Source organism: Mustela nigripes, chromosome 4, assembly GCF_022355385.1.
Source record: "Mustela nigripes isolate SB6536 chromosome 4, MUSNIG.SB6536, whole genome shotgun sequence".
NCBI lineage: Eukaryota > Metazoa > Chordata > Mammalia > Carnivora > Mustelidae > Mustela > Mustela nigripes.
Window position 1 is genome coordinate 189,303,577 of NC_081560.1, and position 18,151 is coordinate 189,321,727.

The 18,151-nt window shown below is 53.3% G+C and overlaps 1 protein-coding gene across 13 annotated transcripts in view; it reads right to left on the reverse strand.

The window, feature by feature from the left end:
- Positions 1 to 11,147: 11,147 nt before the first annotated feature.
- The window catches only part of EBF3 (EBF transcription factor 3), a 117,118-nt gene continuing 110,114 nt past the window's right edge, over positions 11,148 to 18,151 (reverse strand). For 2 of the 13 annotated variants that reach the window (XM_059398830.1, XM_059398827.1), the window contains exons 13-17: positions 17,938 to 18,115; positions 16,736 to 16,924; positions 16,132 to 16,221; positions 14,944 to 15,056; positions 11,148 to 13,836 (exon numbers count right to left, since the gene is read on the reverse strand). In XM_059398830.1, coding sequence (XP_059254813.1) covers positions 13,819 to 13,836; positions 14,944 to 15,056; positions 16,132 to 16,221; positions 16,736 to 16,924; positions 17,938 to 18,115 — 588 coding nt within the window. In that variant the 3' untranslated portion in view covers positions 11,148 to 13,818. Of the gene's footprint in view, positions 13,837 to 14,943; positions 15,057 to 16,131; positions 16,330 to 16,735; positions 16,925 to 17,937; positions 18,116 to 18,151 lie in introns of all 13 variants that reach the window. The other 11 variants (XM_059398825.1, XM_059398823.1, XM_059398833.1 and 8 more) reach the window with 7 other exon arrangements.

Sequence of the window (18,151 nt, forward strand, 5' to 3'; positions counted from 1 at the left end):
ATAGTTAACCATTCTGGTGGAGGTGTGGTGGTACCTCCATGTGGTTTATTGTTCAGAATCCTGGTAATTAGTGAACTTCAGCGTTCTTTTTGTATTTATTGGCATTAGGATAGCTGGATTTCAGTGAATTGCCTGTTCAAGTATTTTGTCCATTTTTTAAATGAAGCTAGTTTTTCTTACTGCCATGCAGACTTCTTTGTATCTGATGAGCTCTTCGTCAGATGTGTATCTTGCAAATATCTCCTCCCATTTTGTGGCTTGCTTGTTCATTCTGTTGAAGGTATTGTTTTGAGGGACAATTTCTTCATTTTAGTGTTGTCTGATTTGTCAATTTTTAATTTTATGGTTAAAGCGTTTTGTGTCCTAATTAATATATTTTCCCTGGCACATTTGTAAACATATTCTCCTGTGTTTCCTTCTGAAAACATCATCTTTCACCTTCAGCCATGTATCTGTCTGGACTGGAGTTTTATGTATGGTGTGAGGTAGCGGGTAAACTCTATTTTGTACGATACACTTAGCCACTTGTTGGCCCACCTCACCTGGTCTCTTGTGTGGGTCTCTTTCTGGACCCTGCATTCCATTTGATTGGACTTTCGAACTATTCTTGCATCAGTAACACTCTGTTTTAATTCTAATTGTAAAGTGAGTCTTGATACTTGTAGTCTGCATTTCCTAGTTTTGTTTTTCATCAAGATTATTGACTACCCCTAGCCATCTGCTTGCCCATATAACTTTTAGATTCAACTTTTTAATTTCCACAGCACTAACCCTGATAATATTTTTATGGAGTTTCAACTACAGATCAATTCTGGGAAACTTTATTAAGTTTTAAACCCACAAACAGAGTATATGCCTCCAATTATTTAGACCTCTAAAATTGTTCTCAATTCTGTTTTGTGGTCTTCAGTGTGGCAGTTTTGAACAATTTCTATTCAATTTATTCCTAGATATTTGATGTTCCGCTGCCATTGTGAATGGTATCTCTCTTTAAAAAATGGTATTTTTTAAAGTTTTATCATGCATTTTTTGTTGCTATACCATTGTTTTTAATAGCAACGTATATGAAATGTTCCAGTGGGGGGGAGGTTAAATCAATGCACTTCTTTCTGTACAGCCACTAGCTTATGTGGGCGGACCCCCATGTTCCAACAGGAGGAGGTTGTTGGGGGATGCTACACATAAAAACATAAAAAACATAAAATGCTAAACATAAGCATAAAAAAGTCCTGCTCTGTGTTATGGTTTTTTAACTACATGGAAATGTGTATCAAGACCCTAGAACGAGGTCTGGAGAGACTGACAGCCGCTGGCTGACAGTGCATCCGCGGGCAAGAGGAGGAGGCGGGGCAGAGCTGGGGTGAAGGGGGGGGGGGGTCCCTGTCCTTCCTGTCCACGTTACTGCCTTTATTTTTACAACAAGCTTCCATTACAGGAGAGCAGGGAAAATGGATTATTATCCATTTAATGCCTCTCTCGCCTTTGGCCCGGGACCTGGCCCACAGCGAGACCTCCGCAAATACTCCGAATGGAGCCGACCTTCCGGAGCTCGTGTGGCTTCCAGGGAGGCCATGACCTGACACAGGAGTTCTTTCCTTTTTCTGTTGCTTTGAAGAGTATCCATTCTAGACTAACACAAAAAATAGGCGCAAGGCTGGGAAACCGTGCGAGGCAACGGAAACTGAGCCCTCCAGGGCCGATGTGGGTGCTGCTAAGCCGCGTATCCTGATCCTCAATCCGGGGTCTGGGTGCAAGCGCTGGGGGTGCTGAGGCTGCCCCCGTGTCCAAGCAGATGAGCCCCTCCTCCAGGGGCTTCTGGTCTAGCGGATGGCAGGACAGATGCTGCTTAAGGAAAGCCTCAGCTTTATCAAGCGGTGCAGGTGCTGAGGAGAAAAACTGCATAAAAGAGAGGGGGAAGGCATGCGGGTGGTGGGTAGAGGTGTTTATTTTAGGGGTGTTAAATTTAGGGACACCTCCCTGGAAGGGGGGTCGGGACCTGAGTTGGGGGAGCACAGCAAGTGCTTTCGCAGAAGAGACCTCCAGGGAGAGGACGGCCAGTGCAAAGCTGCGAGCAGGAGTTTATGTTCATGGACCGTGAAGTTGTCCCTCTCCCTGTCCCGGAGCCAAGGCATGGGGGGTAGGGTGGGGAGCTGACTGTGTCCGTCCTGGTGGCCCGTGGGAGAAGTCTGGAGGGGGTGCAGTGAAGGTGGTCTGCCCTAATTCGGAGGAGCCTCTGGCTGCTGTGCCACGGAGGACAGCTGGGGCAGGAGGGAAAGCCATGGGACGCTCGGGCGCTGGTCCCTTTCTTTCTGGCCAGAGAAACACAGGTGTGGCCCAGCCCGGTGGGGGTGGGGGTGGCATCGGTCGAGATTTCAGACATCCAGCTTCATAAGATAACAAGTTCTGAAGACATTTAAGAAACAGCACAGTGACATTTAAAAAGGAGGAGCGTACTCTGGAATGTTCAGCAAATAATGAAACCACTTTGAAAAGCCATCCTTGAAGGCTTTGTTTTCCCTTCAAGAAAAATCTAACTGCGGAAAGAAGCTTAGATGAGGAGCCCCGTGTGTGTCTGTTCCACGAGGGACCGAGGGCAGCCTCAGAACGGCCCAGACAGAATTCAGGCTTGGGCTGGGGTGGGCCGCCCCCCTGGGGCCGCGTGAGGCCACAGAAGGAGGGGAGCCTGCGCCCGCCTCGCTTCCCTGCAGGTAGGACCCAGGCCGGGAGCCGGATTTCGTGGCCTGGACATGCTGAGCGGGGGCCCGTGTGAGCGCTGCTCCTTCTACAGCTGTGGGCACGGACCCGAGGGAGCAGAGGGAAGGAAGACCTTGCCACACTTAGGGCAGAGCACAGAACGCCGACAGCTCTCGCAGACGGAGCTGAGAGTCCAGCTCCAGCAACTTTCTCGAGGAAATACGGTTTCCTCTGAAAAACTAACGCCTAAGGAGTAATTCTCCATGAAAAGTGGATTTTTTTACTTTAGCTCTGATAAAATCACAGAACTTTTTTTTATAACATCTTTATAGAGAGAGAATTCACGTAACTTAAAATGCACCTGCTTGAGCAGTGCGGCTCAGCGGTTCGGGCCGCAGCCGGTCGCAGAACGTTGTTAGCGCCTCGGAACGGTTCTCCTAGTGGCCTCTCCGGCTCCACGCCCGCTCCCCGTGTCTCCCGCCGGGAGCAGTCACAAGTCTGTTTTCTGACTGTGGATCTGTCGTCTCTGGATGTTACGTATAAACGGAAACTTGGCTGTTGAGGATCAGATTCCTTCACTCAGCATAATGTTTCCCAAGTTCATCCACGCGTGGTTCAGCCGTGGTCCCTTTGTCACTGAAGAGCGCATCATCCCAGGGATCCAGCCCATTTGTGAACTCCGTTCGCACTGGATTGATTTCCAGCTTCGGATACTGCTGTTGCGAACGCTCGCGGGCGAGTTTCTGGGTGAACGTAGATTTCCATCTCTTGGGTGTATCACTAGGAATAGAAATACTGGGTCCTACCGTAGCCGTTACCCCGCAGGAGGCCCTGACGGTCTGTTGACAGTAACTGCCCCGTTTCCTCCGTCCAGCCGCAGGTGTAGGAGGCCCGGCGTCTCCACACGTCACAGCCCTGGCCGAGGTCGGACTGGCTGATCAGAGCCGCCCTGGTGGGCATGAGGGGCATCTCCCCCCCACACCCCGCCGACGGATGGTGCAGAGCTGTTGCACGTGCTTGGTGGCCACGCAGGCATCTTCTTTAAAGGAATGTCTGTTTCTGACCATTTGCCCATGTCCAGAGGGACTCCTCCGTCTTCTTACAGGTTGGTTTCCAGTGTTCCGTATGCATTCGTGATGCAAGTCCCTTACCAGATACGTGACTTTCAAAGAGTTTCTCCCATTCTGTGGGCTGATTTTGATAGTGTCTTTGAGACAGAGATATTTTCCGTTTTGATGAGGGCCAGTTTCTCTGTTTTTACTTTTATGACTCGTGCTTTGGGTGTCAAAGCTGAAACGCTCCCCAGACCCAGGGCTCGGCACACCGCTGCCAGCCCCCGTGACATCTGCTGTCGGACGGCAGCCCCGTGCGCTCTTCCCGCGTTCCCGTCTTCACTCTCACGTTTAGGACCTTGATCCATTTTACGTTGGGTTTTGTGCAGGGTCTGGGTCAGCGTCCACCTCCGTTCTCTGGCTTGTGACTCTCCAGTTCCTCTGCACTATGTGGGCAGGAGCCTGTTGTCTCCCCCTTGGTGGCCCAGTGCCCTTGTCAGACCTCGGCGGACCCCAACTACGCGGGGTAACTTCCAGACAGTCAGTTCTGACCCGGCTCTGGACACGGACCCTACCCCAGGACGACACTGTCTTGATTTCTTTCTCTTTGCAGTAGGTGTTGAAATCCAAGGGGAGCCTCTGACTTTGTTCTTCTCTTGGGACGCGGTTCGGCTCTTCTGTACCCCGTGCGCTGGCCTCTGAGTTCCAGGCTCAGCTTGTCCGTTGCTACGAAAAGCCGGCTGCGCCTCGGGTCGGGACTGCGTCGGATCTGGAGATCAATCGGGAAACGTCGTCATCTTAACGATGCACTGTCTTCCGGTCCCGAACACGGGACGATTTCTCATCTATTCGGGTCGTCATTAATCCCTTTACGTAACAAACCACAGTCTTCTGGAGGCCTGCGAAGCGCAGCGCGTGAGGGACCTTGTCAGGGCGTCTGCCCTGCCCGCTGGCTGCGAGAGCTCATGCGGAGTGCGACGGCTCCACCTGGCCGAGGCGCCGCGTTTGGGTTTTGTTCCGGCCCGGGCGGACCCTCCTGCCTCCTGCGCGTCGCGGCCCTCGCCAGCCGGCCCGGGCAGATGGGGGCGCGTCACTCCGTCCCGGGGCTCCTTCAGCTGGGGGACCCTGGGGATTCTTCTGACCTTGACCCTCTGTCCTTGAACTCTGTTCTCTCTTCTTCACAGCCAGGGAGCCTAACTCAGGGCGCCCGGCCATCCTGATTTGCATTCACATGTGTGAGGGAGAGGCACTTTATGTAGCAGATGTCTATCCACGTCACTCCGCCCACCTTCCTAGAAAGACCCCCTTTGCCAACTGCTCTGCTGTGTCAGCTGTGTTATGTGTCAGGGGACTGTGTATGGACCTGCTTCCGGACGCCGCTTCATGCTCTAACGCCACGCTCTAGGACTTACTGAGGCCCCATGAGGAACTCTGGGAAGTGTCAGGGACTGAATGTGTGCCCCCAAATCCAAATGTTGAGGCCCAACCCCACAACAGGACGGGAAGTGATGCAGTTTACATGAGATCCTGGAGGGGGGGCCCCCATGATGGGAGTCCAGCCCTCACAAGAGATCGAAGCCTTTCTTCTCTCTGCCGAGCGCACAGTGAGAAGGCTGCTGTCCGCAAGCCGGGAAGAGAGCCCTCGCCAAGAACCAGGTCTGCCGGCACCTGGACCTGGGGCTCCCCAGCCTCCAGGACCGGGAGAGATAAAGGTCTGCTGTGTTGAACCCACTGGTGTGTGGGATTGTGTCCCAGCGGCCCAATCTGAGTAAGACGGTAGTTCAAGACCTCAGGCTTCCCACTCGGTCAAAGTTGCCGTGACTTCCCTTAGTCGTTCACAACTCCACGTAGGTTTCGGAATCAGCTTATCAATTCAGGAAAGGAGCTCCTGGAGCTGCGCCGAGATCGAGACGGAGTCCGGAGGTCACTTCAGGGACAATCGGCATCTTTTCAACATGTATTTTGTCAACCCACAAATGTGTTCTGTGCCTCCATTTCTTAAGATTTTAAACATTTCTCGACACTTGTAAAGTTTCCTGGCCGTCATCCTATATCACACTGGTAGCTTTCTTCCTGGATATTTGGTGTTATTTGTGGTGTTATAAATGCTGTACATTTTTAAAATTCCCACTGTTGCTGAAATACGGTTGAATGTGGACCTTGTATTCCTCAGTCTTGCTGAATCCCCCTTACTGAATTTAATGCTTTTTATTAAGTTCTTTGGGATTTTCTCAAGACACTAATTTTATTTTTTTATTATTACTTTTCGTTCAAGATCTCCTGTAAGCTGTAGCTCACTAACATCGAGTGTAGTTTTCCCTTTGTTGGGTCGGTGATGGCTCGGTCGGCAGCAGCAGCAGAAATCCCTGCAAGGAAGCTCAAGTAGACGTGAGGTCCAGTCTGGCCACAGGGACACGGCCCTGCACGGCAGCCTCTCCCTTGGGCTCCGCCTCCCTGGGACCCCGCGGCCCTGAGCTCCCCAGTCTGGCCCTGTCTGAGCTCTGACCGACCGCCCATGTCAGTCTGTGGCTTACAGCACCAGCCCCCCAGGTACCTCTGGGTGTCCTCTAGAAGTTTCCACCTCCCAAACACACCAAGTAGTGATCCTGCTGTCATTCTACTAGTTTTTCCAAATACATATTATTCTATAACATTATGCATATTCTGTATTTATTCTTCTTACCTTCTCTTGATAGAGAACTTACAATTTTGAATGACATTGTACATCCAGTGTTACATGCCCGCCTCGCCTTAATTTTATATCATTAGTATTTACCATTTCGTTAAATATAGTTTAAAAGCATGATCTTAATGGCTCAGTAGAATATATAATATTCTACTATATGGCTATACCATAATTCAATTAACAATTGCTATTTTCGGGTATTTGGGTTCTTTCCAGTATTTTAAATACACATTACTGCAGTGAACAGTCTTGTACTTGAATCTTGCCTAATCTCTGATCATTTCCTTAAGATTGATTCCTCGAAGTGGAATTGGTGGGTCAAAGGATATGAACATTGTTAAGTCTCTTGATATAACGTCGAATTGATTTCCAGAAGGCTGTACCAATTTACTCGTCTATCGACAACTCTAAGAATGCCCATTTCTCCATCAACAGGATTGAGTATTAGCTTTTAAGTAAAATCTTTTCTAATTTAATAGATGAAAAAAATTTCATCTCATTATTTTGATGTGCATTTTTAAGTAAGGTTGAATATATTTTCCTAAGCTTATCAATCACTTGTATTGTTCCCTTGTGAACTAACTGTGAATTTGCCTGTTTTTCTTCAGGGTATCTGGTCTTATTGATTTGCAAGAGCTCATTGTATATTGAGATATAAACCCTTTGTTGTCATGGGGCACTTTTCTTTCTGTCTCTGCTCGTGGCCCCAGGCCCAGAGCAGCGCCAGTTCTGCCGGCGGTGGTAGCGGCACAGGGCTTGGTCTCCTGGAGCTGGAAACCCAAGGTTGCTAACTGGAAACTCAGCTAGCAAGTCGCACGCGTCTGATGAGGGAGCTGTCGGGGGCAGTGGTGTGCTGGGCAGCGGTGGGATGCCCGTGTTCCCCTCCGACGCTTGGTTCTTTTCCGGTCGACACCTCTGACCTTGCTGTGGCTTCTTCTGGTCCCACTAGGGTCCCCGTAGCCGCGCCGCTGGCCTTCTTCCTTTCGTCCCTCTCCCCCTCTGCCCGCCAGACCAGAAGCTCGGGCGGAGCTCTGGCCGGGGCGCTGGCTGATGGCGCGGGCCTCACAGCCCTGTCCCTCTGGCACGGCCTCAGCGCCCCTTCCTGTCCCCTCCTGTCCCTGCGCCATTTGAAGGGCGCCTACACCAGCTTACACTGCAGACACCGCGTGGACGCCACGGGCACCCCGTGTGCACGGACATCCTGTTCTCCCCGGCTCCGTGCAGACCACGTGGTGGCCCCAAAGACACTAGTGGAGAAGCATGAAGGAAACAGCTCGTTTGAGGTCCCCTCGTTTGTTGCAAGGACGCTGGGGAGAGGAACATCTGCCTTCTGTTTTGGAACCATGGTCCTATGATGCTGCTTGAGTCCCAAAGCAAGACCCCTTGAGCGTCAGCTGACCACGGCTGCACAAGCCGGTTTCCATCTCACGGCCTGGCTGCGTCACACCCGGGGGGCGGCTAGGCTGGAGGCTTCTCCTTCCATCCAGATGGTCTCTCGGTCTCTGCGCACTGCCCCCATCCAAGGTATCTGAAACCCAAGTCAGGGGAGAGGGCAGGATTGGGAGATTGGAGACTTCATTTAGCTTCTAGTCCTGGTCCTTGCAGCCCTGTGACTCTGCGCTGCTCATGTGACTCCTCTGAACAACAATTAGGTCACCTAAGAGGGGAACGGGCCCCGCCCAGGCTCGGTGGAACTGAAGTGGCCTGCGCGCCCCCAGCTCCAGCACAGGTGCCTGGGGCGGCTGCTTGCTCGCTCCTCAAAAATGCGTGCGCTGCTCAGCTAACTCAGAGACTCTGTTTTAAAAGGTCGTCACCAAGGATTCTGGAATTGGGAATGATGTTCACTCTCTTCCTGAAGCAGCGCCTTCTCTGATCTTGCCCTGGGCCATGCCCTGTGGCCTTGGCGGGGAGTCCCAGTGTAGGACAAGAAGCTGAGGAAGGCATGGCTGTGTCTTGTCTTCAGGAAGCTCAAAGTCCCCCCAGGGTGTGACCGGAGAACCTCTGGGAGGCCAGCAACTGGGGACCTCGGGAAGCTCCCGGGCTTGGTGGGGACATGAGGGAGGCCCCCTCTGCCGTCCTGGGAGAAAGGGCAGCCTGTTCCCAGGAGCGATCATTTGGGCTGAGCAGGAGTCTCCGTGGTTGCTCTTGGCCCCAGATCACAGGCTGTGGTGTCTGCGGCCTGGATGTCCCCGTGGCCCCCGCGGGTGTGACCCAGGGCCAATTCAAGACGTGCGTGGGTACAAACTGAAACTTCCTCCAGTTCGGAGAGAATGTGTCTCTGCGGGCCAGCCGTGGGTTGTGAGTGCAGATCTAGCCGTCCCTGTGAGTTCTTTCTGCCAAGGATGGTGGATGTTCCCTGGCCATGCCACAGCTGGATAACAAGCTAAATGGTGGCCGTCTTGTGATGGGTTCACTTGGCCAGACCGGGGTGGGGTGGTGGGGAGAGAGTCAGAAGCGTGTGTGAGTCTGCGTCTGGGCTCTGGGTGTCCGGGGCTGCTCCCGTCTGTCCCCAGGCCCGGGGCTGGGAGCGGTGTGTGCACACTGGCTCCCAGCACCAGACTGGCAACTTGCTCTCTGTGAAACTGGGAAATGACAAATGACCAAAAAATCAATTTGTAATCTGATTGGAGGTTTTTGATTTCCTCTGATGAGTTTAAATTTCATTAAAAGCAACCTTATTCCAACATAAAAGGAATCCTTGAAGGGTAAAACAGGGGATTGTCTCACTGAGTATAAAGCCTCCCGACTCCTTTGTGTGATTTATTCATTGCATTAATTGTGAGGGCCAACCTGTGGTGTCCGTTGGCAGCTGGGCCCTTATCGGGGCCTGGGATCGGCCGGGCGCGCTCGGCACACAAGGACTCGCATTCAAAACTCACTCTTTGGCATATTGACGCTTGACTTATCAACAACCCTTATTATCTGCTGGGAGGGAGCTCGCAGCTCGTGGGGACAGAAGCAGCTACAAATCGCTCCCACAGCCGTCCCTGTGCATTCTCTTAATTGTATGTATTCTCTGGAAAAAATGATCATCGTGGCCTCTTGTCTTGATGAGAAATTGACATTTTCGGAGGACCTCTTCGGGCGCTCCAGCCGAGGAGATAAGGCGGGCTTGCTCTAAAGGAGAGCAGCCTTTCTTCCCTTTCACTCCCTCCGCTTCCCTCTCGATTGCTCTCAGTGACCCACTTGATGAGTATGGATTTCATGAGGTCTTTTTCAGCATTTGAACTATAAAAGGTTCAGAATGACACCACCCCTTATAGACAAAAGATAACCTTGCCCTTTGAATATATTGATTCTTTATTAACTAGGCTGTTTAATGCAATGAAATGAGGCATTAGATGGAAGCCCATTTCAAGTGCTTTGAATAATCTTTAAAAGCTTGAAAGACCTTAAAAGGCAGCCTGACAATAATTGGCATACATTCGGAGAGAGTGCAGTTCTTGCTTCTGCTTCGAAACACAAACATGAAACAATTTCTCCCCAGGTTGTAGGGCCCTGGTGAGCCGCCCCGGGAGCAGCCCTCCCCGCCCCGCCCCGCCCCCAGCCGCCCAGGGTTGGCATTTCTGGTGCCCGCTGGGAGTGGGGACTTTGGGTCCCAGCCCTCCCCACCCAGGCACCTTGGGAAAGACCCCAGGGCGGGGAGGGGCGCGAGGGTGGGCGGCCCGCAGCCTGGTATCCTGAGAGCCTCTTTTTCCTTTGCTATCTCTTTACGGCTGAGACAAAAACACAGTCAAAGGAACCTGATTGTCATTGACAGGAGAAAAAGGTATTCACAAGTTTCTTTATGTTTTGAATAATTGTTTCCTGTTTTGCTCAGCAGAACAAGCAATTAAGATGACATTTGTGAGTACTAATTTGGATCACACTTATGTGTATGTGCTACAGAGCTGCAAGCCAAAACATGCAAAACCAGCCTTTCATTGAGGAGAAAGTGAAAAATCCAGAATGAGCTGGGAGGGGTGCCGAGAATTCATTCGCAGGAGCCACTTCGTGGTGTAAATTAGGTGCCGAGGGCAGAACTCATTCGGATGGTGCCTTCGGGCCGCACCACGGCACAGCCCACCACGACCCAGGCGGAGCACGGAGACAGCACAGAGGGTCTGTCTTGCCCTTACCGTGGGCCTGGAATGGGCAGTGGTCTCCCCCACATGAGACCTCGGCCACCTTCTGGGCCCCTGGTGTCTGCCTGTCCAGAGCCTGTCCAGAGCTGTCCAGAACCTGAAGCTGGTTCTCGCCCAATGCGCTCTGTTGGGGGCGGGGGGGGGGGGGGGCCGCGCCCGCGCACCTGCCCGAGGCCCGCCCCGGGGGGGCCCCCCGGCCGGGAGGCGGGGGCGGGCCCCCCGGGGGTGGTGGGGGAGGCTGTCTCCTGGTTGGTTAAGTGTTGTAGAGCGGCTCTGGCCTCTGTGTCCGACACAGAATCCCCTGCAGACATCCGAGTGCAACACACGTACAGATGGCCCCTCTGGGCACCAGAGCCATCGTGGCAACCATGAGGATTTCTCTGTGCATGTGAGAAGTGAGAAGAGCCGTTTGAGGACTGAGGACTGAGAACTTCCTAGAAAGACTCTTCTATGAATCACTTTAATCTTGGCCGAGACACCGTCCCAGGGCCCAGGGTGTGCAGAGGAACACTCCCCACCCCCACCACCCCAGGTGACTTCTGCATGCGTTTTGCCACTCATTGTAATCAAAACAGATAAAATTACCCAAAGTGAAATTCACAGACAAGAAATACTTTAATTAAATATTGTGTAAAATGAACATTTTTATACAGTTAAATATCTGAAAAAATGTACAGATAAAACAATCTTATTGTAGGGTCTTTAACAGTAAAATCTACCATTTAGTGAAGCGCTCAATTTGGAGACAATGAAGCCATGAGGGGCATTGACTAATTAATCTAAAACACAAACCGAGTGCAGGGCTGAGGAAACTTGCAAATGTTCTTAACATGTACACGTGAGCTTGTTTTTAGATCAAACCGTTACTTATACAAAATAAAACGGAGGCGATTTAGTTCCAAAGTGACTTCTCGGGCTTTCCCACGTAGCTAAGCCTTAGCGGTCAAAGGGCCGGACTGTGACCCACTGACCACTGGGGACATTCTGCTTTTTTTATTGAGTCCCTTGAATAAACACTTTCCTAAGTTGTGCATGGTTTTGTTTTTTGTTTTTTGTTTTTTTCTTTTTGTCAAAGTATTTTAAAGTCCCTCCTTTTTGATTTAAATAAATCTGATTTCTGCTGCAATTTGCAAAACATTTGCTGTGCTGTGTCCAAGGAGCATTTAACACAAAGGGGAGAGACCCACCTCCGGGTCTCACCGTGGGTTTGGCACAAACAGGCACAGGTCTGCGGGAGGTCATTCCGGTTTAAAAAGCACAGAAGGTGCTGCTGGGTCTGACCACACAAAAAGTATTGTTTTTAAAAATAAGTTAAAAACCAGCAGTGACTTTGGTTCTCCCTGAAACCTCTCTGAATCCTAGGTGGGCCCGGGAGGACACGCCACGCAGCAGAATCAGACGCAGAAAGGAGCGACACGTGGAACACCAGGTTTGTGCTTTTGTGTGTGTGTGTGTGTGTGTGTGTGTTACACCGTAAATCTCCAAATAAAATCTCCATTAACAATTGTGTCATAAGCCTGTGATAAAATAGCACAAAGGTTCTTTAAAGAAGTCCACTTTTAAGGCATCAGAGAAGTTAATGTGGCAAACATTTTAATTAAAACATCAGAAGTAAATTTTATTTTAAACTTTAGGCCTCTGAATTTTTCCAGTAAACACAGTTCAGCTATGTGGCAAAGTCATGGGTGGCAGCTAAATGACTTTTTACATTCTACAGAAAAATAAAAGAAGGACACAGCCCCAAACGGTGTCCCCTCTTCGCGGCTGTTCAACATGCACGGAATCTACTAGGATTTGTCACAGCCGGGCGGCACCGTTTTGTTTTGACTATACAACGAACTTCTTTTTCAAAAGTATTTGTTCAGATAACTTAAAAATAATATAAAAATAAACAATGAATTTGACTTTTCCTCAAAATAAAAAAAAAAAGGGAAAAAAAGGATGGAAAGTCTAGAAAGCAAATCTTTGAAATACAAATGAAATGTAAGGACACCGGTTCACTTGAACAAAACAGGTCAAAGAGACAGCTCTTGGCTAATGCTCTTCCCAACACCAGGCCACGATCAAAAACCAATACAGACAAGAAAAAGAAAACGGCAGGAAAAGCAATGTACAAAATTTCAAAGATAAATACAATATTTATAATCGATATGTTACAAAAGAAAGTCCCTTAGCAACTGTAAGTGTTCATGGAAAAGTGTTGAATGGAGACCATTTTATTCCTTATGAGACACATAAGGAAGAAAACGTGTTTTTGTTTTTTTTCTAAATATTTAAGTGGATCTGAAAAAAATTCAAGACAAGTGTATAAATATTTAGCTACAACTTTGGCAAAATCACAAAAGTCTACAATTTTATAACCACATACAAAACACATTAGGGAAGAAGGAGCTAGAAGTCAAAAGGACAATTTCTGGTACAAGAAACATGGACCTCACAGTAGCCTAAGAATGCAATAGTATAGAGTGCTAGCAAAAGTTGAAAAAATGTTGCAGATCACACTTGCTTAACAGGAAGCTCTAGCAGTGGGAGAATATTTTAACCAACAGACAGTAGCATTTTTTTTTCTGTCAGTGTGCTTGTTGAAGGCAAGAGAATTCAATATCAAAGTTACAATTTCTAACTACAATAAGTTACAAAGTTTCATTTCATTAGGATGAAGTTAAGCGATGATAAACCCTCCCCCCTCCCTGCCACCCCGACCTCTCCGAGTCACATAGTCTTCCTTCCTTCCAGTTCGATGGCTCACACCTCCTTGGCCCCTTTGTTTTCACCACAAAAAAATATTTCACATTATAGAGATACACAACCATTGTGAGTCTAAGTATGAGTACAGAAAAATGTCTGGAGGCATTTCTCATCAGTGTTTCATGATAATCAAAATGGTGCATTCACAAAGTTTCTCCCAACACATAGCAAGTACTAGACATAGCCAAGACGGAGTCGGAAACTTTATACAAAATAGGCGTCGCTTTGTTCTCCTTAGTCTTCAGGACTGAGAAATGTGAAAATATGAGAAAAGTTCAGTCAATAAAATGGAATTGTTCATGAAGAAGTAGGCTTGTTTGCATGTTGATTCTTAATAGTTTAAATAAAATCTTTAAACAAAGTCTCTTGTAGCGTTTCCGCCGCGGCCGATGCGTTTGCAGACACTGGCTCCCGCCGCAGCTCTCCTGGACTAAACGTGTCCCCTGAAGTCCGTCCTTGGGTGCTGGGTGCTGGGTGCTGCGGAAGGGAGAGCGGGCCGCTCACATGGGCGGGACTACCAGCCCAGACATAGCTGAAAGAGAGAGAGCCGCGGGTTACTGGGCTGCCCCCGTCGCGGGCCAGGCCGGCCTCCGCCTGGGGCTCGACTCAACGGTGACCTGGGGCGTGCACCGCGCCCGCCAACCAGCCATGGGCTCGGTCAAGGCGCGGGGGGCGGGGGGGGCCTCTACTTCATGGAAGCGGGGTACGTGTGGGGACAGACACCTCCCCCGCGACCCCTCATGCGGCAGCCCTTCTCCAGGACTTCTCTGGAAGGGCGAGGCTGCTGGCCCTCCTGGGCGAGGCCGCCCCTTCCCACAGGTCTCAGTGGCTCATTCACAGCAGACAGAGGCCCAGACTCCCCCGAGGCCACCGCTGTCCAGAGACGTGAACCAACCTGGTCACGTCTGTGACGCCAGCCAGGGCCGGCCCGCAGCCCCACTGGGACCCGGGCGCCAGGGTCGCTCCCTCCATGAAAACCGGGGCGCCTCAGTTTCCCCTCCGCTCTCAGCCCTTGCCTCGGACCTCCTGTGGACTGTGTGGTATCGTAATGGTGAGTCGTGGGCGCCCTAGGAGCAAAGCCGCTCCTAGCCCACCTGCCCTGCCACCTCAAGGCCAAGGCCCCGAAGAGACCCAAGTGACAGCCCCACGCCAGGGAGCTCTCTGCTCCTCTCGGAGTAAGAAACTTGGTGCTAAAACGCCAAGTGCAGCGGACGCTCTCCAGTGAACTCCTGGTACGAGTAGAATTTACGTCTTTTCGGTGTTGTTTAATTTTGGTCAGAACGATCATTCTCATTAATTTATGTATAACATATTAATGCATTTGTTCACGTAGTGATGCGAGCTTCAATTTCCCAGTTCATTAATTTCTACAGTCTTAATTCCTCTCCGACTCACCGTTACAACATTAGGGTTTTGGCAGACCCGTGTAGGTACACACCGCCGGGGCGGCGCCGTCCTCCCGGGGGCCTCCGCGCCATGCGGACGGTGGCCGGGCCATGGCCCCTGGCCCCCCGCTTCGCGAGAAGCTCTGGGCTGGGGGCCGCGGTGGGCCTGCAGACCGGTCGGCGGCACCTGGGGCCCGGGCGTCCCTCTCATACGCTAAGATGTTGGGAAGACAATTATTTCAAATCACGGATACCTTTCCAGTTCCTTTTTTGAGCATTAGTTCATCAAAGTGAAATATGCCACCGACTTCACAAAAGGGCCAGTTTGTCTTCTCCACGGTAACGTCCTCAGCACCCAGCAGAGAGCCTGGCACATAGTAGGCGCTCAGTAAATACTGGTTGAATGGATTCATTTTTTTTAAAGGAGTAACTGGATTTGATTTTCACCGGGAGGAGCATATACCAAAGGTGGTGTCTGAAAGAGGCCAGATGACGGCCACTTAATTCAGTGCCTGTGGCCCCCGTGAGTCACCAAGAGCCACGCAGAAGATCGCGAGGCCTAAGGGCACGCACGTGGCCCAGCTGCCGCACACCTCGCAGGGCAGCCTACGCGGCCCAGAGGGACCCGGCCCTGGGCGGGCACCTGGAGCCTGTCCACGTGGCCCCATCTGGGGGCAGCTGCGTCCGCAGGCTGCCTCCCCCTGCCCTCGGGGCCGGCCCTGCTCCCTCCTCAGTGTGCGAGGGAGAGGACTCAGAGGAGCGCCCCCCGCCCCGGTGTTCACGCATGCACGGCCCCAGGCTGGGCGCACCCCTTGCCGCACAGCCTGGCGGGGCAGGGTCTGCTCTACGGACTGAGAAGGCGGCTCAGCCTCAGGACGCGGAGTGCGCGCTGGCTTTGCACCAGGCTCCGCAGGTGGCACAGGGACCCACTGTCCCCGCCCCAAGGCCACTCTGTTGCCCGGGAGCAAGGAGGTCGCCGGCGCGGACGCCGCCGGCGGGTGCGCCCTGCTCTCCTGGCTGAGCCGCGGCCGTGAAGGCCCGTCTGCTGAGTGGTCGGGACAGGGCCCCCCTCCGCGCCCCCCGCTGCCTCTGCCCGGTGCCCCGGCAGGTCCCCTTCCTGAGGGGAGGACGCGTGGGTGAGGTTGGAAGCAGGTGGCAATGGTTTTTACCAGCGAGACTCAGTTACTGGCGGGGGTGAGTCCCGGGGCAGGGCGCGTCCTTCCCGTGGCTACCGGGAGGGCGGTGGCTCGCAATGCGGCTCAGTGGTGGGGGCGGGGGGGCATGCGTGGGCCACGGCAGGGGCGCGGACCCGGAGGGAGGGCTGGAGCTCGCGCCCCACGGCGCAGCCTGGCCTGCCCTCGGGGGGGGGGGGGGGGGGGGGGGGGGGGGGGGAGAGCTCGCGCGCGCTCGGCGAGCCCGGGGGCCGGCGCGCCGCCCCTCACCTTGCAGTCCGTTCCCGTTGGCGCTGGTGCAGGAGGGAGGAGGAGAAGCTTGGGGCCGGACCACGGGCGCGAAGGCGCTCTTTTGTTTCACTGCAGAGATGACATTGGCAGGTGAGAATGAGAAAATGCTGTGTGTGCCGCTACAGTTTGAAGGGAGGGTGACCGAAGAGGCTGCCATGGTGGGGCTGGACGGCACTACTGCAACAAAGCAAACACGGTCAGCACGCGCGGCGCCGGCACGGCAACAGCACACAGAGAGGGCTCTCGGGGCCTCGCCTGGAGCGGCGGCCCCGACAACACAAGCACGACACGCTTCTGGCTCGGCCGCTCTCTGGCTAACAGGCAAATGCTCGTGGGGACTTTCCTTTCCGACCGGCAGCCCCGTCTCGTGCGGGTTTCCGGCCGCCGCAGGCCGGTCTGCCGTCGCCACGCGGCCCCCCAGCCTCCGGAGCCACCTGCCGTGGCCACGCGGCCCCCCAGCCTCCGGAGCCACCCTCCCTTTGGCCCAGCAGCTCCCACCACAGAACAGCCAAGCAATGCACACATTGGACTCGGGAGTGAACATGGATCTATGTGATGACGTGTGACAAAAACAGACACTTACTGCCGTAGGGAGAGTTAGCGGAGGAGCCATTAAGGAATCCAGGCGAGCCCGGGACCCCTAGATTGGCCATGGCGCCAGTTCCATATCCATTCATGCTAGTGCTGACTGTGTTGTAATTGGACTGCTGGGGAGTACTGCTGGGGACGTAGCCTCGCGGGGACACGCTGCTTGTATTGCGACTGTAGCCGACTGTTAAAACCCCCCCCGGCCAAAAATAACATTATTATCAGGGATACAGACACTGGGGGGGGGGGGTGCTTCCCCGCAAACCTCTGTCACATATGCAACATTTTCAATCGACCTTCCGCCGCGCGCCAGCCCCGGCGCGTCCAGCCGGCTCGGGTCACCTCACCGCGCCAGCCACGCTCGGGTGCAGCTCCGAGCCCCGTCCTGCCTGCGCCGGCAGCCGGCCCCGCGCGCTTCCGTCTGACCCGCAGCTGCGGGTGTCTCTTTGGAAGCAATCCCCGACAGCTCGGGTTCAGGGGCTCCCCCCGCGCTAGCGGAACTCCCGGCCTCTGCAGACCTTCACATGCCAGGGCTGACAGGGAGAGCTCATTTGTGGCCGTAAGTCCCCAGGCAGGGCTGCTCTGGGTCTCGGTCTGCACGGTTACCATTTCCCAGAGCGCGGGGCAGGCCGGGGAGCGGGGGCATCAGGCCCGCCTCGGAGTGTGTGTGACCCGGAGCCGTGGCGGATGCCTTCTCTGAGTCCGGGCCGATTTGAGAGAGGAGGACTAAGACCTGCTCGGAACTGGCTCACATGACAGGGTCCTGTGACCCCTGGACGCCAGGTCACTGAGTACTGGGAGAAAGTGCACCGCTGGCGGGGGGAGTGGATGGCGGACACTGGGAGCTCCTCTTCATTTACTCCTTCCGAGCCCCACCCCTGGGACGTATCCAAGAAGGGTCCCATCCACTTACTACCCCACGGCTGTCCTGTGGCTCCTCCCACCTTTCCAGGAAACTTCTAGCAAAAACCAGAATACTGAGCGCAGCCACGTGCCGCGGCAACAAATGAGGTCTGGGCTCTCTGGGCGCTGCCCGCCCTGCGCTCGCCAGGCACGGCCGCTGGCCGGAGAGAGCCAAGGCGCACGGAACGCCGCCCGCTTCCCCGCTGGACCCAGGACACGGGCAGCTGCCGCTACGTCTCAACGGTCCCTGGGAGCGTGTCCAGGGAAGGGGCTGCTCCCGGCATGGCGGCCTACCTTGGTCGTTGGCTTGCGATGTCTCCGACACGTTGACGGCGAGCTGGCTGCTGAAGGAGTTCACGCCCATCATGCCCGTGTGCGCAGGCGTGTTGCCCAGGGTGGGGATCTGGTTGTGGTTGCGGGGCACACTGTACAACGCCTCGGCGATGTCAGCTGCTCGCTTCAAGATGATCTCCTGGGGCGGGAGGGAAGCGCCCGGTCTGCCTCCAGC